Raw genomic sequence first — 23,926 nt, forward strand, 5'->3', positions numbered from 1 at the left:
GAAATACTTTACAGATATCACACTAGTTACTCACCCTAAGGTATCACCGTTAGTAAATCAGAATAGAGAGCACATGTATTTATCTTGCATTACTGGTAGCCAAGTGAAGGCTGGCAATGGCCTGAAAATGTAGCTGCGCACCTCTGACAAAGCACTAGAAAAGGGACTAGACAGAAGCAAAGACTAGAGTTGATTACACAACAAACCATGGGTAGAGGGACAGCTTGATTAAACAGGGTGGGGCACTTCTATATTGAAAGTTAAAGAAAAATACGATAAGTCACCCTCGCCCAGAATAAGGGAGGCAATCATGGTATAGAGAGGAGTTGGTCCATGGCTGGCCGACTGAGCAAGGTTACCAGCACCGTATGATCTGAAGAGGGTTAAATGCCACAGAAAGGCACACAGAGGCCTAATACCCACAACACATAAAAGGTGACTGGTTGAGAAACCAACATATACATATCATATAAGCATCACACTGTGCCCTATTTTATTCATGGGCTTTTGTGGAGCACATGGCAGATCGGTATTCGGTTGCTTTCTGAAGATTGTCATTGAGTCTAAGACTAGTAGGTAAGGAGTTCCATCATTTCTGGCCGAGGTAGGTGAACGAACGGCAACCACCTCTGGCTTGCTTAATTCTTGGGAGGACGAGAAGACCTAATTTGTTTTACCTAAGTTCGCTGTTGGCCTGGTAGGGGTTGATGAGCTGGTGGAGGACACCTGGGTCTACTATATGTTTGGCATGATGTGCGATGCAGAGTGCCTTGGATTGAATCATTCCATGGCAGCCAGTGAAAGGTGGTAAGCACTGGGTGGGCTGACTGGGTCTTAGGAATACCCACTACGCTGCCACCAATGTTAGAAATGGGGGTCTCTAGTTGGCAGAGGTAGGTACATTTGTCCAAATAGGGACCCTTGCTTCTAGTCAGGGTAAGGGGGATACAAACTTTAGATAACCCCTGCTCACACCCTGGGTAGCTTGGCACAAGCAGACAGAATTATCCCAAAGGCAATTTGTAAAGTATTTGTACTCAAACCACACAGTAAAACAGTGATAACACCACAAATGGACACCACACTAGTTTAGAAAAATAAAGTATCTTTATCTAAACTCAACAAGACCAAAACAAAAATCCAACATACATGTAATAACAATAGGTCTGTCTTTAAAAAGGCTTCAAGCAACTGGGTCCATAGAAAACAATGGATGCGTGATTTCTCACAAAGTACCTGTAGATGAACAAGTTACTTACCTTCGGTAACGATATATCTGTAAGAAACAGTAGTTAGTATTAGATTCCTTACCTTAGAATATCCCCAGGCGTCAGTCTGGATCCGGAAACTTTTGCGTAGCAGTACCCCTGCTCGTCGGCAGGCGTCGTCTGCAGGCGTCCCCTGCGGCTCCGCGTCCGTCGTCGGCGCCGTGCGCCGTGATGACGTCGCTGGAGTATATAGACGCCGCCTCCGCGCGCTGACGTCAGTTCTTTGCACACAGCTTTTCCGCGCCAGAACACGCAGAGCCATGGAAGAACCAACACTGGTGCCATGCGAAACTAGGGCCCTGAAGGGGATGACCTTAACCCTATGTATCAGTTCGCAGAACGGGGAGGATGGGCGGGGCGGTAAGGAATCTAATACTAACTACTGTTTCTTACAGATATATCGTTACCGAGGGTAAGTAACTTGTTCATCTGAAAGAAACAGGTTAGTATTAGATTCCTTACCTTAGAATAGATACCCCAGCAATACCAACCCCGGTGGTGGGTCTGCGAACCAATACAGCTTACACCAGAAAGCCCTGGAGGACAGAACGGCCAAAAAAGCCATCCCTCCGGACTTGACTGTCCAGGCAGTAGTGCCTCGCAAACGTGTGCAGCGAGGCCCACGTAGCCGCCTGACAAATGTCCTGCAAGGGGACTCCCCGGCCCAGGGCAGTAGTAGCCGCCGTGGCCCGAGTGGAATGGGCTCTCAGCCCAACAGGAGGCTCCTTCCGAGCCAAAGAGTAGCACGCTTTGATGCACAGGACGACCCACCGAGAGATGGTTCGTTTATGTACCGCCCTTCCCTTCTTCGCACCCACGTAGCCAACAAACAGTTGGTCATCCACCCGGAACTGGCGTGTGCGACCCATATAAAAATGAAAGCGCACGTTTTGGGTCCAGACGATGGAGCCGCTCTTCATCCTTTGAGGGATGCGGAGGCGGGAAGAAGGAGGGTAAGGTGATGGACTGCCCGATGTGAAAAGCAGAAACTACTTTGGGCAGGAAAGAAGGTCTAGTTCTCAGAACCACCTTGTCTGGATGAATGGACATGAAAGGAGGTTTGACAGAAAGAGCCTGGAGCTCACTCACTCTCCTGGCAGAGGTGATGGCAACCAGGAAGGCCGTCTTCAAAGTCAGGAGACGGAGAGGACAGGAATGAAGCGGCTCAAAGGGAGCGCACATCAAGAAAGTCAGAACCAGATTCAAGTCCCACTGAGGCATCACGAACGGAACAGGTGGATACATGTGCGTGATGCCCTTCAAGAATCTCGTTACAATAGGGGACTTGAACAAAGAAGGTTGATCAGGCAGCCTTAGAAAGGCCGAAAGGGCAGAAATGTAGCCCTTGATAGTGCCCAGAGCAGAGCCCTGCTGGGCAAGAGAGAGAAGAAAGAGGAGAACCTCGGAAAGAGGGGCAGAAAGAGGGTTCACAGCCTTTGCTGTGCACCATGCCACAAATCTGTTCCACCGGCAGGCGTATACCGACTTTGTGGAGGGACGCCTGGCTGCCAGAATCACATCACAAACTTCAGGAGGCAAGTCAAATGGCCTCAACTGTCGCCGCTCAATCTCCACGCATGGAGGTGGAGACTGGACAGGTTCGGGTGGAGGACCATCCCCTGCTGCTGCGACAGAAGGTCCTCCTGAAGGGGCAGGCGGATCGAGGGACCGACTGACATGCTGAGTAGCTCGGGATACCAGTACCTTCGAGCCCAGTCCGGAGCCACAAGGATAACTTGGGCCCGGTCGCGCCTGATCTTCTTCAGCACTCTGGGCAGAAGTAGTATAGGCGGAAAGGCGTACAACAGACCGCAGCTCCACTCGCGCCGAAAGGCGTCGCCGTGCGAGTGCCGTCTTGGAAACTCCAACGCGCAGAACTGATGACATTGCGCGTTCTCTTCTGTGGCGAATAGATCTAACCAAGGCTCGCCCCATTGCAGAAAGAGGCCTCTCGCCACGTCCGAGTTCAGACGCCATTCGTGATCCACCGAGCACCGACGGCTGAGTTTGTCCGCCCTGGCGTTCAGAGAACCTGCCAGGTGTTGAACCGTCAGAGTCACGCTCTGACGTTCCAGCCATTGCCAGAGACGCAGCGCCTCCTGGCAAAGGGTCCACGACCCCACTCCGCCCTGCTTGTTGCAGTACCACATGGCGGTGGTGTTGTCCGTGAACACCTGCACTACACTCCCGCTGACAAAGGGGAGGAATGCCTTCAGTGCTAGGCGAATCGCCCGCAGCTCCAACATGTTGATATGGAGCCGGGACTCCGCCGGAGACCAGATGCCTCTGATCTCCGCCTCTCCCAAGTGGCCTCCCCAGCCCTGGAGGGACGCGTCCGTCACAACTACGTGCTCCGGTTGGGGAAGGGAGAGGGATCTGCCTCTGACCCAATCGCGGTCCGTAAGCCACCACTGCAGTTGTCTCGCAGTGCCCTCCGAGATCAAGACATGGTCGGACAAGTTGCCCTGATGCTGGGCCCACTGAAACTTCAGGTCCCACTGCAGAGCCCGCATCCGCCACCGGGCGTGATGCACCAGAAGGATGCAGGAAGCCATCAGCCCCAGAAGCCGCAGCGTCAACCTGACCGAAACCCGGGATAGCGGCTGAAAGATGGGAATCAAGGCCTGTATATCCCGGACTCGCTGTTCCGGAGGATAAACCCGAAACTGCGCCGAGTCGAGAACCGCTCCGATGAAAAGGAGCTTTTGAGAGGGACACAGGTGTGATTTCGGCACATTGATGGAAAACCCCAGCTCGTGCAGGAGGTCTGCCGTCATCTGAAGGTGGTGGACGACTGTCTGGGGCGAGCCCGCCTTCAACAACCAATCGTCCAGGTAGGGGAAGACTGAAACCCCTAGCCTGCGCAGATGAGCCGCGACCACCGCCATCACCTTTGTGAACACCCGTGGGGCGCTGGTAAGGCCGAAGGGGAGCACGATAAACTGAAAGTGCTCGTGGCCTACCGTGAACCGTAGGTAACGCCGGTGGGCCGGCAGGACGGGGGTGTGAAAATATGCATCCTGCAAGTCCAACGCTACCATCCAGTCTTGCGGGTCTAGAGCAGCCAAGACCTGAGCCAAAGTCAACATCTTGAACTTCTCCTTCCGGAGGAAGCCGTTGACGTTCCGTAGATCCAAGTTAGGACGTAGGCCCCCATTGTCCTTCTTGGGCACCAGAAAGTAGTGGGAATAACAACCACACCCTACTTCTGGCCCAGGAACGCGCTCGATGGCCCCCTTGGCCAAGAGGGCCGTAACTTCCTCCTGCAGAAGTGTCAAGTGGTACCCCGACACACGGTGGTTCTGTGGTGGCATGGCTGGAGGAGTGGTCTCGAAGGGGAGGGAGTAGCCCCTTCGGACGAGCTGCAGCACCCACCTGTCCGATGAGATAGTGCGCCAGCGGGAGAGGTGATGGCGAACCCTGCCACCCACTGGCGTCACATGGGCCTGAAAGCACGGACTAGGAGGATTTAGAGGCCGATGTTGCGGGGGGAGGTGTGGTCTGACCTCGCCGTTGTCCCCGACCGCCTCCACGGCGGCCTCCACGGTTGCCACCGCGTTGAGAAGTGTTCTGCGGCGCGTGGCTGGCAGCACGTGTGGGACCGCCCCTTCCTTGGCCACGAAAGGAGCGAAACGAACCCGTTTGCTGGCGCTGGGTCGAGAGACCCAAGGACTTGGCCGTGACCCTGGAGTCCTTGAAGCGTTCCAGCGCGTGGTCCGCCTTGTCGCCAAACAGGCGACTGCCATCGAACGGCATGTCCATCAAGGTATTTTGGACATCGGCCGAAAAGTTGGCGGATCTCAGCCAGGCGTGGCGACGAATCGCCACCGTCGTGGACATCGCTCTGCCCAGCGAGTCGGTCGTATCAAGACCACACCTGATGGAGTATCTTGCTGCATCTCGGCCTTCAATCATAGCCTTGCCGAGCTTTGCCCGCACCTCCTGCGGGCATTCAGGCAGCAACTCCTCGACCGTATCCCACAGAGAGTGGGTGTAGCGGCCCAAGAGGCATGCGGTGTTGCAAGACCGCAGTCCCAAACTCAGGGACGAGAAGACCTTCTTACCATACTGGTCGTACCTCTTAGATTCCCGGTCGGGCGGGGCCGACGGGAATGCGGTCTGGGAAGTCAAGGCCTGGATCACCAGACTCTCAGGGGTGGGATGGGTGGACAGGAACTTGGGGTCGTCCGGACACGGACGGTGGCGTCTGGCCACGTTCCTATCAACAGGCGAACCTGTTGCGGGCCTGGACCACGTGCCCAAAAGAACGTCTGTCAAGGCTTCGTTGAACGGCAGCAGTGGCTCCTGTGGGCATGACTGCGGTTTGAAGACCTCAGTGAGGATGTTAGGCCTCACGACCGCGACGGGGAGCTCAAGGTGCAAGGCCTTGGCAGCCCTCATCAACACCACTGAATAAGCAGCCCCAGCCTCCGAAGCCACAGTAGGAGGCGAGACAAAACCAGGGTTAGGAGAGTCGTCCAGACCACTGGCGTCACCCAAATCACCTGTCCAGTCCACATTGTACTGACACTCGCGTGACAGAGGGTCCTCAGACCCCTCCCAACCCTCTCCGTATTCTACATCTTCCCCATATTCGGAGTCAACAATGTAGACCGGCTCCTCGGGGTCCACAGGCCCCATCGGCGTCGGACTCTGCGTCGGACGACGCCGGTCCGACTCCGCGTCCGGAGTCGGAGAGGTAATGGGGACGGCGCCGCCCGGAGAGGCCGGTAGACCAGTCGGCGTCGACCCTGAGGGTCCCAGCGGTGCCGGGGCCGGAGCCGGCGTCGGAGCCGGACCACCCGACGGCGTCGAGGCAGGGGCACCCGAACCTCTAGGACCCCCGGACGGGAGCACAGGGCCCGAAGGCGCCGTAGGCCCCGTCGGAGGAGACAGTGCCCTCATGGCCATGAGGAACTCCTCTATCTCCTCACGTGACGCGCCTTGCCCAGGGACCGTAGGGTATGGAGCAGGCCGCGCCGGCGACCCACGCGGAGCCGCGGGGGTGGGGCCACCCAAACCCCCGGCCGCATCGCGCGAGCGTCGGGGGGAGTCGGGGGTACGATGACGACGCCCCGACTTCTTATGTCTCCTACCTGAGGAACCAGAGGAATGGTGACGACTTCCGGAGCGCTCGTGATGGCTCCGCGACCGCTCCCTCGACCGCTCCCTCGACCTCCGGCCGGACCGGGACCGCTCTCGACGTGGGGCCGACACCCTCAGCTCGAGTAGCTTGCGGGACCGCTCCCGCCTAGCTTTACTCGTCAGGGCCCGGCAATCGACACAGTCGTCCACGGCGTGGTCGGGGCCCAGACACCGAAGGCAGAGTCGGTGATGATCCGTGACCGACATCGTGCGGTCACAGTCGTCACAGTTCTTAAAACCGGGCATCCTACCGGCACCGTAACAAGAATCAAAGATTCACAAAAAACTTTGGTCAAAAGACCGGAGTACTGCACTTCTCGGATCTGCGCTAACTGGCGCGGAAAAAAGAAGAACTGACGTCAGCGCGCGGAGGCGGCGTCTATATACTCCAGCGACGTCATCACGGCGCACGACGCCGACGACGGACGCGGAGCCGCAGGGGACGCCTGCAGACGACGCCTGCCGACGCGCAGGGGTACTGCTACGCAAAAGTTTCCGGATCCAGACTGACGCCTGGGGATATTCTAAGGTAAGGAATCTAATACTAACCTGTTTCTTTCAGATGCGACAAAATTCACAAGGCCAAACAGAAGCAGAGATGGGAAGCGTCGAGAAACAAAGAAGCGTCCGTTCCTGAGACCAAGGGGAGGCAATGCAACAGTTCTTCTGCATGCAAGAGAAGTGATGCATCGTGTCAGGTCGGTAGGGGGAAGTGATGAGTCACCTCCAAGACTATTCTGGTCCGTAGGTGATGAGTCAGGAAAATTTGGCGCACAGGTACGATGCGTGGAAATCCAAGATGCGACGGCGCTCTATGCGTCACTTTCTTAAGCCGCGATCCCTCGACCCGTCTGTTCTTGCAGCAGCGACAGGCATTGCACCGGTTTCGGCAGTGGCACAGTGAATCTTTTCGGACAGCGGTGCTGCAACAGGAAAACAACCGCAAGAAGAGCGATGCGTCGATTTCTTCAGTTCTTTGGGTTTCTTCCAGCTCCGAGCAGCAAGCATAACCTCAATGGGCCCAGAACTGGAGCAGGCACCTCCTGGCAGGTCAGAAATCTCAGCAACAGAGTTCAGAGGAACTGGGGGTGAAGTCTTTGTGTCCCTGAGACTTCAGAACAGGAGACAAGCACACACAGGCCCTTGGAGATCTGCTTCAAACAGGTCCAAAGCAAAGTTCCAGTCTTTGTCCTCTCCTGGGCAGAAACAGCAACTGCATGTTAACCCCATACAGCACACAACAAAGGGGTAGTACTCCTCCTCACAGCTCTTCAGCTCTCCTCCTTGGCAAAGGTTCCTTTTGACTTCAGAAGTGATCTAAAGTTGTGGGGTCTTCGGTCTAATACGTATTCCCCAGAATGTCTTTGTTCTCTTTGTACAAGGGTCTCTGAGCCCAGTCCAAACCAATTCTGTCCTCTCTGATGCAGTATGACCACAGTGGGTGAAGACAGAGTCTATTCAGCCCAGTACGGAGTCACTAATGTGACGGGGTACAACGGACTCACCGACTCACCGTCACAATTGAGGTTAGGGGGCGGAGCCGCCTTAGACCTGCGGGTTGTGGAACTCCGTAGTGTCTGTTGAGGAAATTTGACAGAAATTAGGTGATGTCCAACCGTGTAATAAACGGTGAGTCCGTTGTACCCTGTCACATTAGTCACTAGGTGATAATTGTAGAGTCGATGCATTGGCCCACTGGCACTCTAGTGATCAGCGCGCATCCTTCTTTATTTCAGGTGCGATCGTTTTTCCGACAATTTGCTTCCTCCAACATATTGAGGCAGTCGGTAAGCCTGTTTAACCGCATGTCGGTCAAACCTTCTATGCGTCTCATTGCATGATGTTTTCAACTCTATTGTTCCGATTGAAATGTTACGTGTTCTTTTTACAGACACGTATCAACTAATTGAACCCCATGTGATGTCACCACTTACCACCGTGAGATTCTTGACTCGCAGGTATTTTATTCAATATCCCACTCTAGGGTTATTTGATGTTCCCCATTATTTCAACACTAGCTGCCTGACTATAAATGCTTCTGTTTACAATAGCATTGTCATAGTCAAAGAGGAGAATGTTTGTGCCGCTACCACCTTGGCACCGCGTGCCTACTACTGTAGAACAATTTATGTTGTCAACGTCAATTTCCCAATTGTCCATTGTGCGCCCACCCTGATTTTAGTTTGCTAAGATTCATACCCCGTTGAATAACAAAGTCTCCCTTTACACATCTTTTATTAGGTTGCCTGTCCCGCTCCCCTTTTGGTCCTGAAGAAGACCCCACAGCAAGGGTACAACTTATCCCTGCATATCAGAGGGTCGAAACGTCGACAACCACCTTTTCTTGTGTCAACTTCACGCCATCATTGTAACAGTAGTTGTACTTTGTGAAGTATGCCAGTTTATCTAAATGCTTGAACCTTTGGTCATTTTTTGCTTTGCATTTAACTCGCTAATGCAATACTGCCAATTGACCGATTTTATTGTCACTCAATCCTTCCATCCTCACCATCTCACTTGACTTCACTTCCCTCCCCCCCCCCCCCCCCCTTTCTCCCTCCTGGGCACTATGCAACCGCCGTATATTTCATGATAAATTGCTTGTGTATTGAATACACTATATCCCGTTGTGAATTAAAACAGTGTGGATACATTAATTGTTTTGTGAATTATATTTTGATTTGTGTTTATTCCTTGTGATACACACTGGGACCTCTTCCTCTTAGTACTACTTTTTAAAAGTGGCATTTTTCAAACACACAATTTACAAACCAGCTTTACTAAAAGATCGGTTAATAAATTCTGAGTTTTAGAGAGCCTAAACTTCATTTCTCTATCTTGTCCAAATGGGAAGTTATACTTGTAAGATGTTACAAAGCATTTCCCGTTCCATCCTATGGTGCAAGATAGCCTTTCAATAGTGAAAAACAAAATTGGCAGTATTCAGGACACGTCACACACACCAGTACATGTCCTACTTTTAACATACACTGTACCCTGCCCAGGGCGGGTACCTTGGGCCTACCATAGGGGTGCCTTATAGGTAAGAAAAGAGAAGGTTAGGGCCTGCCAAGTGGGTGAACTTGCTAAGTCGACATGACAGTTCAGAACTGTGTGCAGACACTGCAGTGGCCGGTCCGAGATACCTTTTCAGGGCTACTTTTGTGGGTGGCACAATCAGTGCTATATACCCACTAGTAGGAATTGATTTACAGGCCCTGGCACACTCAGTTACATTTACTAGGGGCTTACCAGTAAATCAAATATGCCAATCATGGATAACCAATCATGTTCACAATTCACATAGGGAGCACTTGCACTTTGACACTGATTAGCAGTGGCAAAGTGCCCAAAGTATCTAGGCCAGCAAACACTAAATCCAGCACGATATCAAAAATATAGGAGGTTGAGGCAAAATGTCAGGGAAACCACGCCAAAGATGCCAAGTCTAACACCAGTAGTATTTGGTTAACAGCATTTTGGATGGTCTGCAGTTTGTTAGTGAAAGAAAGTGGGCAGCCTAGGTAAAGGGAGTTGCCATAATCAAGGCAAGATAGTATACGGCCCGGAACCACTAACTATTCTGCGCACGTCCATGGGGAGCCATTTAAGAGTTTTTCTTCTTAAAGCTCGGAGAAGGACGAAGCAACTGGCTGTGACTTTTTACATCTGCGAGACCATGGCGAGGTGAGTGACCAATTTACCCCAGACTATTCACTTCCGGTTGGGAAGTGGGCGATCACCTAGGGATGGAGGCCAGATAAATTGGTCCAATTGGGATGGATTATTTCCAACTGCTAGGACCTCAGTTTTTTCACGTTTAGCTATAGACCGCTAGCTGCCATCTAATTAGTGACTTGCGCTAGACATAGGTTTCGTTTTGAGATGTGGAGTTTGCATTAGGTGAGAAGGAGATGATAATCTGTGTATCATCTGCATACGATATCATGGTAAAACCTAGGGAGCATGTAATGTTAATAAAGGGCAGACGTACATGTTAAAACGTGTTGGACTAAAGGAAGAGCCCTGTGGCATTCCACATTTTAACTGCTGGTTCGTGCAGCGAAAAGGCTCTTCTCTGACTTGGAAGCTCCTATTGAATGAATCTAGCGATTTTAGTGCACTGCCTGTGATGCTGGCTTCTTCCAGTATGCAGAGAAAAGTGGAGTAGGAGACTGTGTCGAAGACCACGCTTAGATCAAGAAGGATCTTTGCAATCAGCAAGAGAAAGTTCCTCTGCAACTTCAGACTTAATCTACCCCACAAAACACTACCAGATGCCAAGTCCCTAGACGCAACATATAAGTCTTGTGGTAGTCAGCTACTATAAACACTGCTTCTAAGGAGCCAAATGTGACAGAAGGAGGAATATTTTTCTATCAAATAATAAATAAAAAAAGTAAATGGGGAGGCATGGATACAAAAATACAGTGCAGTCCCAAACCCGGAAGTGGATGTGTCCTTTAGTGGTGCATGTATAAGCTATGGAACACCGACAGAGGACGGCTCACATTCAAAGGACTTCAAATTTCAATAAAGTGTTGAGTTATTTAGAGATGTTTGTAAACTACTATTGCCTGCAGTGCAGGCAATTTCTAACAAATTGTGAAGTAGAAGGGTCAGACAGCAGAATAGTTGTCGCAAGTTTGTTAAAAGAAAATTAATCTTAAAGGTGTTGCAATGTAACTAAATGGCTGCTCAGCAGGTATGGTAGCAAAAGTGTATGGTTGGGGCAGAGATAGCACAAATATACAATAACAGATGCCAATGTGGAAGAAGGGATTATGGAGGACAGTATGTGAGGGCTACATACAATCTGTCAGATGTGCAGGGTGTACTTCTCTGGTTTCGACCCTTATTTACTCAGTGAATACCATCTAGTTGGTTAGACCGTTTGTGTATGAAACCATGAGCGGTTAGACCGTTTGTGTATGAAACCATGAGCAGTTTATTGTCATCGCTGACTTTCCATGCAACACTGGACCTTGACCTGGTTCAGAGTATAAACGGTAAACACAAGCATTTATTATACAGACTATCTGCTTCGTACCGTGGGCCCTGGGAATTTGTGGTGCCTATCTTTGATAACATGAAAAAATGACAGCACTTGTTAAGGTGCTTTTAATCTTTTATTTATTTTTGGTTTTAGTTACATTTTTTGATTGTCATTCTTTGTCATTATCACCAACAAAAAGAAGTATGGCATATAGCCAAATGGAAAACAAATTCTTTCTGAACATAAAATGGCATTGTTTTTTATAAACAAAATTGAACTACAACAGAAGAGTGACGTGCAATAATATTCTAGGTTATGTGGGGGGCGATACCTTAAAAATCGATAAACAACTTCAAGAAGGGGAGCTGCTTTAAAGCTAAATATTATGATCATGGAAGGGTTAATCCCCAGGCTGCTTAACCACCTAACATTACTTTGATTAAATAGTATTGCTGATGATTAAATGTCACACTACAAGACGCCACAGTTTGGGTTGATGTAACTATCTCACACCAAAAATGATTTTATATATCAAAATAATTTCTGGTGGGAGGACTCAGCATAATGGTTGGATTCTCAGACTAATTAAAATGTTTTAAAAGCTGCCATGCCACAGCCTCTAGACCCGCCAGCTACAGTGTAGACTCAACACTTTCACTAATATGTAAAGGAAGAGAGTGAGCATGCCACTGATATCCCTCCATTGCAGCAGTAAGAGTTCAACGTGACTGCATTTCTCAGTTTACATAAATGATCAGCCTAAACACCTGTAAAACATGGGGAGCTTCAGAAAACATACAGTATCAGCATAACTCACACTTATTTATTTCGGAAACATCAATACTAATGTCAAGCAAACATAACACAAAAATAGTACAATTTCTATAAAGATTACTTACATGGTTGCAACGTTTTTTCCAAGCCTTTATAATAGGTCCAATTTTCGGCATTACGATTAATCAATTCTCGATAAACAGCAGAAGCTTCTTTTAATCTTCCCAGTTTCAAAAACACCTCTCCTACAAATAAAGTGGGCAACATACATGAAACAACGCCATTTACAAGTTAAAATTATGTACAAGGAGATCAACATGATAGACCTAGGGACATAATCATTTGGAATAGCATTAGTTTTCCGTATTGTCTCTGATATACAAGAAATACCGTGTTGGAATGGAAAAGTCCCTCATGTTAATGGAAGTATACCCCTGCACTGAGTGTCACTGCTGCAATGATGTCTAGATCCCTGGTGCTGATTTTTGTTGTCGGGGGAAAACACAGATCATGGTATGCATATCATAACATAGGCCTGTCTCACATATTGCAGTCTTGTTGGACCGGGAGGGGCCCTAAAGCAGTTCCCGGATAGTGGTAAAAGGCTACAGCCTGTGCCAGGAGTTAAGCAGCACATGTTTGGTGGTGGCAGCATACCGTGTAGTGATCAGTAGAAGTGAGAAGGCCTTTTTACCTAGTTCACTGGAGTGAGGCCTTCCGGCTCATGCAGGTAAAATCCCACTGCTGTGTGCTTAACTCACCCTTGCCTACATCAAGTTAGTATGTATGCAGTGCAGTGTAGTATGTGTGTTGTATGCATTCTGGGTGTATGTGTACCTGTGAATGGTACAATACACAACACTGTGGCTGAGATCCAGATCTGACCATCTAGTCACTCCCATTGAGCCTGTTGTGCGGCTATCAGATTTGAAGTCTCTACTGTTGTGACACACTACTTTCTGGGTGAAAGGCAAGGCAGATAAGAGAGGGTACTTCCCAAGCAAATTTAAAAAACTAAGACCCTAAATCATATCTGGTGTCTGGTAATGGATTATAAGAAGGGGAACTAGACGCCAAAATAGTAAACTATCAAGCAGCCAGACGGGCTTTATGAGGACAAGAGGCTCTGAAAGACTTCTTTCTATGACCAGGGCTGGAGGCTAAGGACTGCCAGTCTCCCATCTGGGTATGGGGACATCACTCAGACATCCAAGACTACCTGCCCCTGGTGCACCAGTGCCTGCCTGCTTTGCAAAACCAGTGAGCCCTGTGAGGAAGAGGAGTGTGCTGGAAGAAGCAAAGTTCAGTGGGAGATCCTGTCAATTGCACCCACAAGCGAGGTGTGAGGAGATGGCTGTTGCACTGATTGAGTACTGCCCGTGTATAGATTCAAGTTGGCGACCCCATATGCCAGAGGAGGGCTGCCATGAAGTTAGCCATGCCGATCAGGCCATCCCCCTTGTGCGGTGTTTAAGTTGGCGAGACCATATGGCAGAGGGGGGCCCCCAAGAAGATTGCCATGACCATTGGGCTGTTGCCCATGCGTGTTGTGCAAGCCGGTGACCTCCTTATGCCAGGTTGGGCCACAAAGGAGAAACCTGCTGCTCTGACCATCGCATGAGTGAAGGGCTCGTGTGGTGGCCCTATATGACACCGGGGGAAAAAAAAGAATTGCAGCCTGATGTATTCCATTGTCTTCAGAGGCCGCTGTGCTGACCTGTGTAGGCCCGATCCCCCACTGAGGTGGGAAAGATCAAAGAAAACCTATACTGTATCAGAGAAGCGCCGAGGACACCCAGCCGTAGTCCCTGCAAAGCTGTGTATGTCTTAGAGACTCTGGTCAATAATCCCTGCTGATGCAGGTAATACTGAGCGAAGGGCCAGAAGGCACGGGAGGAACTTGTCTACGAGACAGCGCTGAGGCACTGAAACACTTTTGACACTTTTGACTTTTCGAACAGAGTCGGAGTGGGACTGAGTCTGCTAGTGTGGTCTAACCCAAGAAAGCCTTGGACTGTTCAACCTGCGCTACCACTGAGAGTCAAGTGCTGAAGCGGTACTTGGCCCAGTTACTCAGGATCCATAGTAGGACGAGCCACATTAAAAAGAGGAGCAAAAGGCCTCAATCCCCTCGTTTGGGCCAGGTGGCTCCTGCTTGCCCTGTTTTCCTCTGCCTGCTGTTCTAACATACCTGTTCGTTACTAAATAAGAACACATTTGAAAATCATACCAAGGAAGGTGATGCGGACAATGAAAGTTTCCAAACCCATTTAGTCATCCTAGAACATTGAAGTTCACCAATTGCCACTCAACATCCGAAAGCATTTTAGGCCAATCTATTTCCTGGTTTAAAACCAGGAAATAGATGATGTTCAAACATACAATTATAATTTTAACTGTATTTAAACTTTGGTCGATTAATGTTTGCTAAAACACAATCACCTATGGTGAATCCTTGATTCTCATCTTGTGGTGGAGCCAAAAATCTTTAACTGGAGGAAATTCCAGACTGCAGCAAGGAGCACCAGATATTTCCAGATACTTCCCTCAAGTTCAGCTCTTGAAGTGATGCTCGCAGCATTCCAAAGGCCCGAAATCCATCCAGGACAGTAAAGAAGTGCAGGGGAGATTAGGGAGAGGCGGCCGATTGGATCAAGTTTTCGGAGTGAAGAGCGAAACTTGGCAGCACCAACCAACCTGAGCTCTCCTTTAAGGGGCTGATCACACCTGTTGCAATTTTGCAGACCTCCCTCGAGTGCAGTAGATGGAGTCCACAATGGAAAGCGAACTTGAACAGACTAAGGGTCATGAAGTCCCTTGCCAACCAAGTAAGCAGATGCTGGATGTGGAATCAGCAAACCTAAGAAGCTTGCACCGGAGCGAAGAAGAGAGAGGCGTGGTTCACAACCACCAGAATTGAGGTTATTGTTTTACCTGGAGTAAAACAGCATTTGGTATTACTTGTCTGATAGGGGCATTGGGGGCCATGCTCCAGTGTACCACAACTTCTGCAGTTCAGGTTTGGAGGCTAGTCACAGTCAAATCGGGAGGAAGAAGGAATGACCACTAAAATTATCTAATGTGGACAGGTGAAGCACTGCAGGAAGTTGTGCTGTTAAAGGTATACGAAATATGGAACGTGATGGCGATTATCCTATGTTTTGGACATGGCTAGGATAAGGTTTTTTCGTATTATCCCCACAGCTGCAGGTCTACTGAGGATTGTCTTTCCACTCGCTTGTACAAATACAGACAACCCAAACACCTGTTCATTATCCACTCCACCGACTGAACCGCTTTTCCAAATGCGTTAAAAATATAATAAAACATACTTAAAGCCGAGTTTGTGAAGGAGGCTTTCTTTCTCATATAACACCTGATCATTAATGCCCACATTCTTTTCTTTTTGTTTGTTTCTAGGCTGTGCTTTGTTTTCCATTTGCTATCCTGTGGCTGTTTCGAGGTGGGGAGGGCGGTCCGTTTTCTTCTGGGATGGGGGGTAGGGGACTTAGGGTGTTGAGCTGGAATGTTAATGGTCTGGGGGACAGGATCAAACGTGGGATTGTATTACAATACTTGAAGAGATGTTCACCGGATGTGGTCTTGCTCCAGGAGACTCACTTGGTGGGCAATACATGTCATGCACTGAACAGACGAGGTTACCGGTTGGTGGCTCACTCCGGCTTCACCTCTGGATCGAGGGGGGTTGGTATCCTGGTTAGGAACTCCCTCCCCCTGGAGATAGATGGCACGGTGTTGGACGATAGAGGCCGATACGCAGCCATTCCTGGGAGATGGGAAGGGAAGTTGATTTCCATACTGTCTATTTATGTACCGCCTGGCCTACAGTCTACTACCTTCTCCGACCTGGGTGAGGTAATTCTGGGTTTGCCTGATGGATTGCTAGTGGTGGGTGGCGACTTTAATTCCGTGGTGAATGGGGAGAGTGATCGTAGCCCCCCCGGGCTCCTCCCTACATCGCAGCTATGGCTGGGGAAATTCTTAGATGCCTTTGGGTTGGCAGACTGTTGGAGACAACTGCACCCTGGCCGGCTTCAGTACACTTTCCACTCGGGTGCCCATGGAAGTCTCGAGACTTGATTATATCCTCGTGCCGGTGGTGCAGTTGGTCTCGGTGCGTGAAATCAAGCATTTGGCTAGAGGAATTTCAGACCACTCCCCGCTCTGGCTCCACATTGATATACATCTGGGGGCTGGGGGCCGGATTGCCCCGATCAATCCATGGCATTTTCAGAACCCCAAAATCAGATCTGAGGTGGTCAAGTGCATGAACTTTTACTTGACTGAAAATGAGGGATCGGTGTCCTCCCCGGTCTCCCTATGGGAGGCTTATAAAACTGTGATCCGTGGTCAGACCCTTTCTTTGATTGCTGGTGAAAGGAGGCGCAAAAATGAGGAGGTGGCGGACTTGGAGTCTGAGATTGCCGTATTGGAGGAACGGTTGGAGGCTGGGGTTACTCCCGAGAAATTGCATGTCTTGGCTCTTAAGCAATCTGATTACAGGGCCCTGGTGACTGACTCGGCTGAGGCAATGAATCGTGTGCAGCAGGGGCGTCTGTATGACGTGGGTGATAAAGCAGGGAAGTTGCTTGCTTGGCTGGATAGGCGAGACAGAATGAATCGTGTTGTGCCTGTAGTTGAGAAAGTTGATGGAACGACAGTCGTGGACCCGGTTGAGATAGTTGAGGTGTTTGCCCAGCACTTTCGGGTTGTGTACGCGCCGGTTTCGACCAGGCTGGAGGAGGACTCGCACTTGCTGCTTCGTAATCTTGAGTTGCCTAGTCTCTCGGAGTCGGACGGGGTGTTAATGGAGGCTGACTTTTCCATTGATGAGGTTGCGCTCGCTATACGCTCCCTTCGCTCGGGGAAGGCCTCTGGTTCCAACGGTATACCGGTCGAGTTATACAAGCTGAGCCCGGATAAAATGGCGCCGTATTTGCTTAATATGTTTGCGGCATCGCGAGACCTTGGATTCCTTCCCCGGGATAAGAGGCTGGCCTCTATTGTGGTTCTCCATAAAGATGGCAAACCCCGCGAGCGCTGTTCATCATATCGCCCGATCTCACTTTTGAATGCCGAACCTAAAATATTGGCGAAACTTTTGGCTAACCGCCTGATCACGGTGATTGGCGAATTGGTTCACCCTGATCAGTCTGGCTTTATCCCCCAACGCAATACTGCGCTCCATCTTCGTCGTCTTCACGGCGCCATCGCGATGGCGGGGTCTCTCAGCGAGCCGGCCATCTTGGTTTCTCTCGATGCCTCGATGGCCTTTGATACGGTTGAGTGGCCATATTTGTGGGCTACTCTTGCCAAATTCGGTTTTGGTCCAAAGTTTATTGCATGGGTTAAACTCCTGTATGAGCAACCGTTGGCGCAGGTTGTGGTTAACGGTAGGGCCTCGGAGCCCTTTGTTCTCGGGCGGGGCACGAGGCAGGGATGTCCTTTGTCACCGCTATTATTTGCACTTGCGCTCGAGCCCCTTGCCGCCTGGCTCCGTTGGGAGCCTTCACTAAAGGGTATTCGGTAGTCCCCTGACTTCGAAGATCGTGTATCATTGTATGACGATGATATTTTATTGTACCTGACGTCCCCCCGTAAATCACTAGGAGTCCTTTTTGATGTTTTGAGTTCCTTTGGACGTAACTCCGGGTTGGTTATCAATTGGTCCAAGTCGTGTATCTTCCCGCTGACCAGTGCTCCTCTTTCTCTGCCCCGAGTATGCCCGATCCCGGTTTCTAGTGCTGGCTTTAAATATTTAGGGATCTATATTTCACTTGACCCTGTGATACGCTATGAGCGTAATTTGCTGCCTCCACTCGCCCGGCTTCGGTCGGACGTCGCTGGTGTGGTCTACCCTTGTCCCCCCTGGGATGGGCGGCCCTGTTTAAAATGATGTCTCTACCCCGGTTTTTGTATGCCGTACAAAACACACTTGATCTAGTGCCGGCTAGCTACTTTCGTGAAATCGAGTGCCTCCAGAGAAAGCTAGTTTGGGCTGGCCGTCCCCGTATTGCGTTGGCTAAGCTTACATTGCCCTGGTACGATGGGGGCATAGCGTTACCTGATATAAGAAGATACTACTGGGCATCTCAACTGAGCGCGGTGAATCATGCCATGTACGGTCCAGTCCCGAATCCCGCATTCGAGATGGATCGATGGCTGTTACCCGGGGAAGATTATTACAGGGCTCTCTACTCTCGGGGCGCTAGAAAGAATCTGACGGGACCCACTGCAGTGGCTGTGCGGGTGTGGGGTAGCGTGACCGCGGCTACTGGATGGGCAGATACGCTGACCATGGCGACCCCTTTGTTTGCCGCGGAGAAGCTTGGTGAATTGTGGACGTCAAAGGGTTTCGATAGGTGGGACTTCATCGGAATCAGCAAGATAGGTGACCTCTGGGTTAAGAATAGAATTAAGACCTTTGCTGAATTGAAACAGGAATACAGTTTGAATGACTCGGAATATTTTCGATACCTTCAGGTTCGTCATGCCATTGGGTCGGTTTTTCCGTCCGGTTCTGATATTCCGGAGAGCTCCCCCCTAGAAGACAGGGTGCTGGACGGACATGTTCCAGACAGCACTATCTCCCTTATTTACAAAAAACTTATCAATACTCGGTCGGACTTGCTTGTTCGGCTTCGTGGTAACTGGACCAACGATGGGCTGGAACTGGATGATGAGGATTGGCAGGCAGCGATATAGTCTCCCAAGGAGGTCGCGATCCCGGCGCGTCTGCGACTCGTTCAGCTGAAGATTCTGCACCGGGTCTATGTCATGGGTCTGCGATTGATGCATATGGGTTTTTCTGAGGATGGGCTGTGTCGACGTGGATGTGGTATGATTGCAACCTTCCTCCACATCGTATGGGACTGTCCGGAAGTTGTGTCTTTCTGGACTAGAGTGCATGCGGTGATGAGTGAGGTGACGAATGTTGTACTCCTGCCCGAAGCCAGGCGCTGTCTCTTGAACGTATGGGAACCGAACGATTGCACAGTTGCTCAGACTCAGTGGGTCACGCTGGGAAATATGGTCGCAAAAAGGGACATTGCACAGTTGTGGGGATCTGTGGCAGGCCCAAAAAATGGGGTAGGATATGGGACCACTGGAACTCATACCGTGGGGAGATATGTGATCCCCCCTTCATTGGTCCCCCTGACGCTCCTTGTTCTCCTTGAGCATGCGCTTCGGCTCCCCCCTGTATCACATTATTGATATGCTTCTCTCTGGGTCCCCCCCTCTCCCCACCCTCTCCTTTCTCTCCTGCAGGTTCTCCTGTCTTCCGTATTGTTCTTGTTTGCCTCTCCCCGTATCATATGGAACAGACACAACGATTTAAGATGCAGCCTCGTTCTCTTCTTTTTCTAAAAATTAAACCTTTCCATATCTTATCGTTATAGATTTGACTGATATTGTGCACCATTGCTGCCGGACCCTTGGTTGTCGGCTGATGAGCTGTGTAATGCTATCATCCCCGTCTTTGATATGTTACTAGCCGGCCCAGAGGGTTGTAGGCTTGTACTTGTATTTTCTTTCTTGCTGAATAAAGGTTTTTTTTAAAAAAAAAATAAAAAAAAAATAATTGCTTTGTTAGTAACGGAGATCAAGAGAATGAAAAAATTGGAAAAGTCATAGAGGTAGTGTAAGTGTGCCTCATATTAAGTCGTATCAATGTTATAGGAAATGTGAAATAAAAGTAAAGTAGAAGGGGAGATATTATTAGTACAAGATTGTGAAAGTGATTTTGGACGTTTTCTTAATGAAAGTCGGGGAAAAAGAAAATGACGGGATTTGCTTTGAGGAATTCGAAGAGATTAAATTGGCTCTTACACGATTTGGCCTTGAGGAGAAGTGTGGTAGAGAGCAAAAAGTCATTTATTGTTTCTAACATATTACTCAAAAAGAAAGAGCTTTTCTTTCAGAAAGTGGCGGGCACGGATTTTTTAGAGCACAACAGAGTATAAGCTGTTCATCGCATATCATTCGACGTCATGGAAAGTAAGTGTAGTTTTGCCGAGTTCTGATTTCTGATTTATTATATTATATGGGTTTTTTAAACACAATCATCTCTATCCTTGTTTTCTGTCACTGAATCTATCCTTCTTTTTATTCACTTAGTAATTTACTCTATTTCTATTTCTTTTTGACTCTGTCTGTCTTTCACTGTTACTTTATTTTCCTTTCAGAATGTTTATCTCTAACTTTATTTCTTTGTAAAATTGTATGATTTTCAACCTTATGCCTTGTCTTTTCTATTTTTTAAATACATGTTTTAACATTTTTCAAATTTTTCTTCTTTCTTTCAGAGATTGAAATTAAAAAAATTATAAGTGATGGAGTTAACAACAACTATAAAGTAAGGATTTAGTACTTTTTCCCAAACATCTCTATCACATTCAACTTCTATTACTTCCACTGCTTTATTTCCTTAACCCTCAGTTTCCTTCCTTTGCTTTTTCCCTCATTCCTTTTCAATTACTTACTTACTCCACTCCTTCCACTCCTTTTGTCAGTCCCTCTGTTCTCAGTTCCTCACTTCTTTTCACTCAGTCCGTCTCTCTAACACAAACTGTCACTGTCTCTTCACTCTTTTACTAGTTGTTCTTTATGCTTTCTCTCTGTAGTTCAAGCACTGTCTTATTTTCATGTTTTTGCTGCTTCAATTATTCTTTTTCTATCACTTCTTTTCTTCTTTCTGTTTTTTCTCTCTGTCATTCCACATGTTTTAATCCTATTTACTTTCACTCACTGTTTTTTTAACACCTTCTCTCAGGGTTGTTGTTTTAGTCCGGTTCTATCCCTACCTCTTACTCCACATCTTTTATTCTCGTTCTTTTTAATTTGAAGATTCATTCACATTCTCCAAGTAACTCTTTTTATTATTCTTCTACACTCTTTTTTTCTTTCACTTCCTTTTCTATTTTTTTTCCCAATTTTTCCCTCTTATAACTTTTCTTTGTATAATTATCTATTATACAGTATCTCTGTGTTACTCCGTCTAGCTGTCTTTCTTTTAACATTATTCTCTCTGTCTCCTTCCCTTATATTCACTCTTTATTTTTTTTTCCATTTTTTTTGGTTCGCTTCCGGTTCGCGTACCGGGGCGCGAACCAGGCAGCGAATCCCAAAAAAAGAAATTGCAAGAGTGCTAAACATTTTAGCAATTTTTTATAAATGGGAGGTAGTTCTGAAAAGAACTTTTTTTTTATTGTTTTATATTTTTCTTATTATTTTTCTGAACATATATTTTTTTTTGTATTTTTGGAACAATTTAAAAAAACAATTGGGTTTTTTGAGGGGGAACAACGAAAAACGGGCATTAGAAACGGCTCAACAGGAGCAAAAAATAAATAAATCACTTTTTGGAGCGTTTTGAGCACTTGTGATTTTCAAATGCTCTGTTCATTAAAATCACACTCATCTCCCCGTGGCAAAGTAGTCCCCCACAATAAATACACACCAGCTTGATGTGCTGAAAATTGCTCTGAATTTTGAGGACCGTCTCCCTCGCCTCTGGTCCCGAAAAACTTTCCTGTGTTGAGGTGGTGGCCACAGGAGTTCGTGGGTTTTCACGCAAGTCACGCACCTCAGCCACGCTGTAATTTATTGGATGCCACCTTTGCATGTGGCGATGCATGGTATAGTTCCCAAAGCTATATTTTTTATCTGTGCCTCGGGACAGAACTTCTTTACAGATCAGGCATGTGACATGACGGGCATTGACTTTATTTTGGCCTTCTGGAAATGAAAAAAATTGCCAAATGAAATTGTTCTTATGGTGGGATTTCCGGGGCTGTTCAGGCAAGAATACTCTTTCCTGTACCTCCTCTTCCTCTTCTTCCTCCTCTTCCTCAGGGTTGGGAAGGAACTGGGTAGGTGGTCCTTCCTTCCTAGGAGGTGGTGGTGGCGGTGGGGGTGCACCAGCTGCAGCTACTAATGAAGCCATCTCTTATTAATCAAAATAGGTCTTCCTCTCACAAAGTTGAAAGTCAGAGTGAGAAAAAAGGTGGGGGCTTTCATCATTTGGGAGAAAAAAATATGTTCTAAACCAATGAAAAGTGTTATTTTTAGGTCACATGACCTAGCCTTACATCATTAGGAAACCAAAAGTGAAATGAACCAATGAAAAGTTTTATTAACAAGTCACATGACCTGTTACGCTTACGTTACGCGCTCCGCGCCCCGGATCGCTTCCGGGGTGCTGCGCTTCACGTCTCGGTTAGCGCTCCACGCCGCGCCCCCGAATCGCTTCCGGGGTGCTGCGCTTCGCGCCTCGGTTCGCGCTCCGGAGCACTTCCGGGTGCGCTAACGCGGTGCGTCATAAGACGCATTACGCGACAACGCGATACGTCGCGCTTACGCGACGGGTCGCGATGTTGTTTTCTAACGCGGTAGTTGCGCAAACGGAACGTTTACCGGTTCGCGGACCGGGTCGCGGCACCAAATTGAGCTAACGGGTAGCTACCCGGTGCGCGGACCGGTAGCAAAACAAACAAAAAAAAAAATATATATATATATAAAAAAATTAATTAAAAACATATAAAATATATTTTTCGATTTAAAGAAGAATACATTTTAAAGCTTTTGATATTTGCTATTAAAAAACCATTGAAATTCACTGAAAAAACCATAGGTTATAGACCATATATAGTTAGGAATTAGCATTTACAAAACCTTGAAAATTCACTGAAAAAACCATAGGTTATACACCATATATAGTTAGGAATTAGCATTTACAAAACCTTATTTTACTCACACAAAACCATTGAAATTCGCATATATAGTTAGTTGCACTAACTATATATCGCGCACCCGCAATCCACTGCTGATCATGTCACATATTACATCATTCATGACATGGTCAGTGACATCACTGATGACATCTCATTTGACATTACTGATCACATCACCGATGACATCATTCATGTGATAATACGATGAACCTCTTCAGACTCTAATATAACCTTTGATACACTCAGTGTAAACAGACACTCACAGATTGTCACTCATCCATGAAGTTACACACACACACACCTAGTCAGTCATGCAAAGAATCAAGCACACCTCCATTTTCTCAACTATACAGTTATACACACCTTACTTATTCAAACATATACTAACACATATTTACTCTCTTATACAATCCTGGATACAAGTTCACAATGATCCATACAGCCACTCACACATTCACTGGCTCTTATGCACAGTTATTTATATATGTCAACTCTCACATGTACTGTGTTTTACATATGTACTTACTTTGACATGTAGCACTGAGATATCCATTCACTCACCAATACACCCATGCACACAGTCAACCGCCCATACAGCTGTTTCCACATGCACTTTTGAACCCATACATCTAGTGAATCAACTGCTCACACATCTATGCACAGAGTCATACACCTCCCAGCCACCCACACACACATTCAGTCTCCCATACAAATACGTGGGCAACCAATCAATAACCCATATAGTTACTCATATAGCTAATGATCAACACATGCAGCAGTTTACAGAACAACAGACATAATGATGCACAAATTAAGACAGTTTAGTCACTAACCCATGCACTCAGTTAGACACATTTAATCACTCACTCATACAGTCAGTCATGCACCTACTAAATCTTTCATCCAGACACTTATAAATCCACTCATTCTTCAATATGTAAGACATATTTTAACTTTACAGAAACATACAGTCACTGGATGTAGTCATC

The 23,926-nt window shown here is 48.0% G+C and overlaps 1 protein-coding gene across 1 annotated transcript in view; it reads right to left on the bottom strand.

Moving 5' to 3' along the window:
- Positions 1-23,926, bottom strand: part of NAA16 (N-alpha-acetyltransferase 16, NatA auxiliary subunit) — a 587,644-nt gene that overhangs the window by 394,380 nt on the left and 169,338 nt on the right. The window contains exon 7 of the mRNA XM_078657379.1: positions 12,309-12,428. Within this exon, the coding sequence (XP_078513505.1) occupies positions 12,309-12,428 (120 nt within the window). The remainder of the gene's footprint in view (positions 1-12,308; positions 12,429-23,926) is intronic.

The sequence above is a fragment of the Lissotriton helveticus genome, chromosome 8 (genome assembly GCF_964261635.1).
Source record: "Lissotriton helveticus chromosome 8, aLisHel1.1, whole genome shotgun sequence".
In the NCBI taxonomy this organism is placed as follows: domain Eukaryota; kingdom Metazoa; phylum Chordata; class Amphibia; order Caudata; family Salamandridae; genus Lissotriton; species Lissotriton helveticus.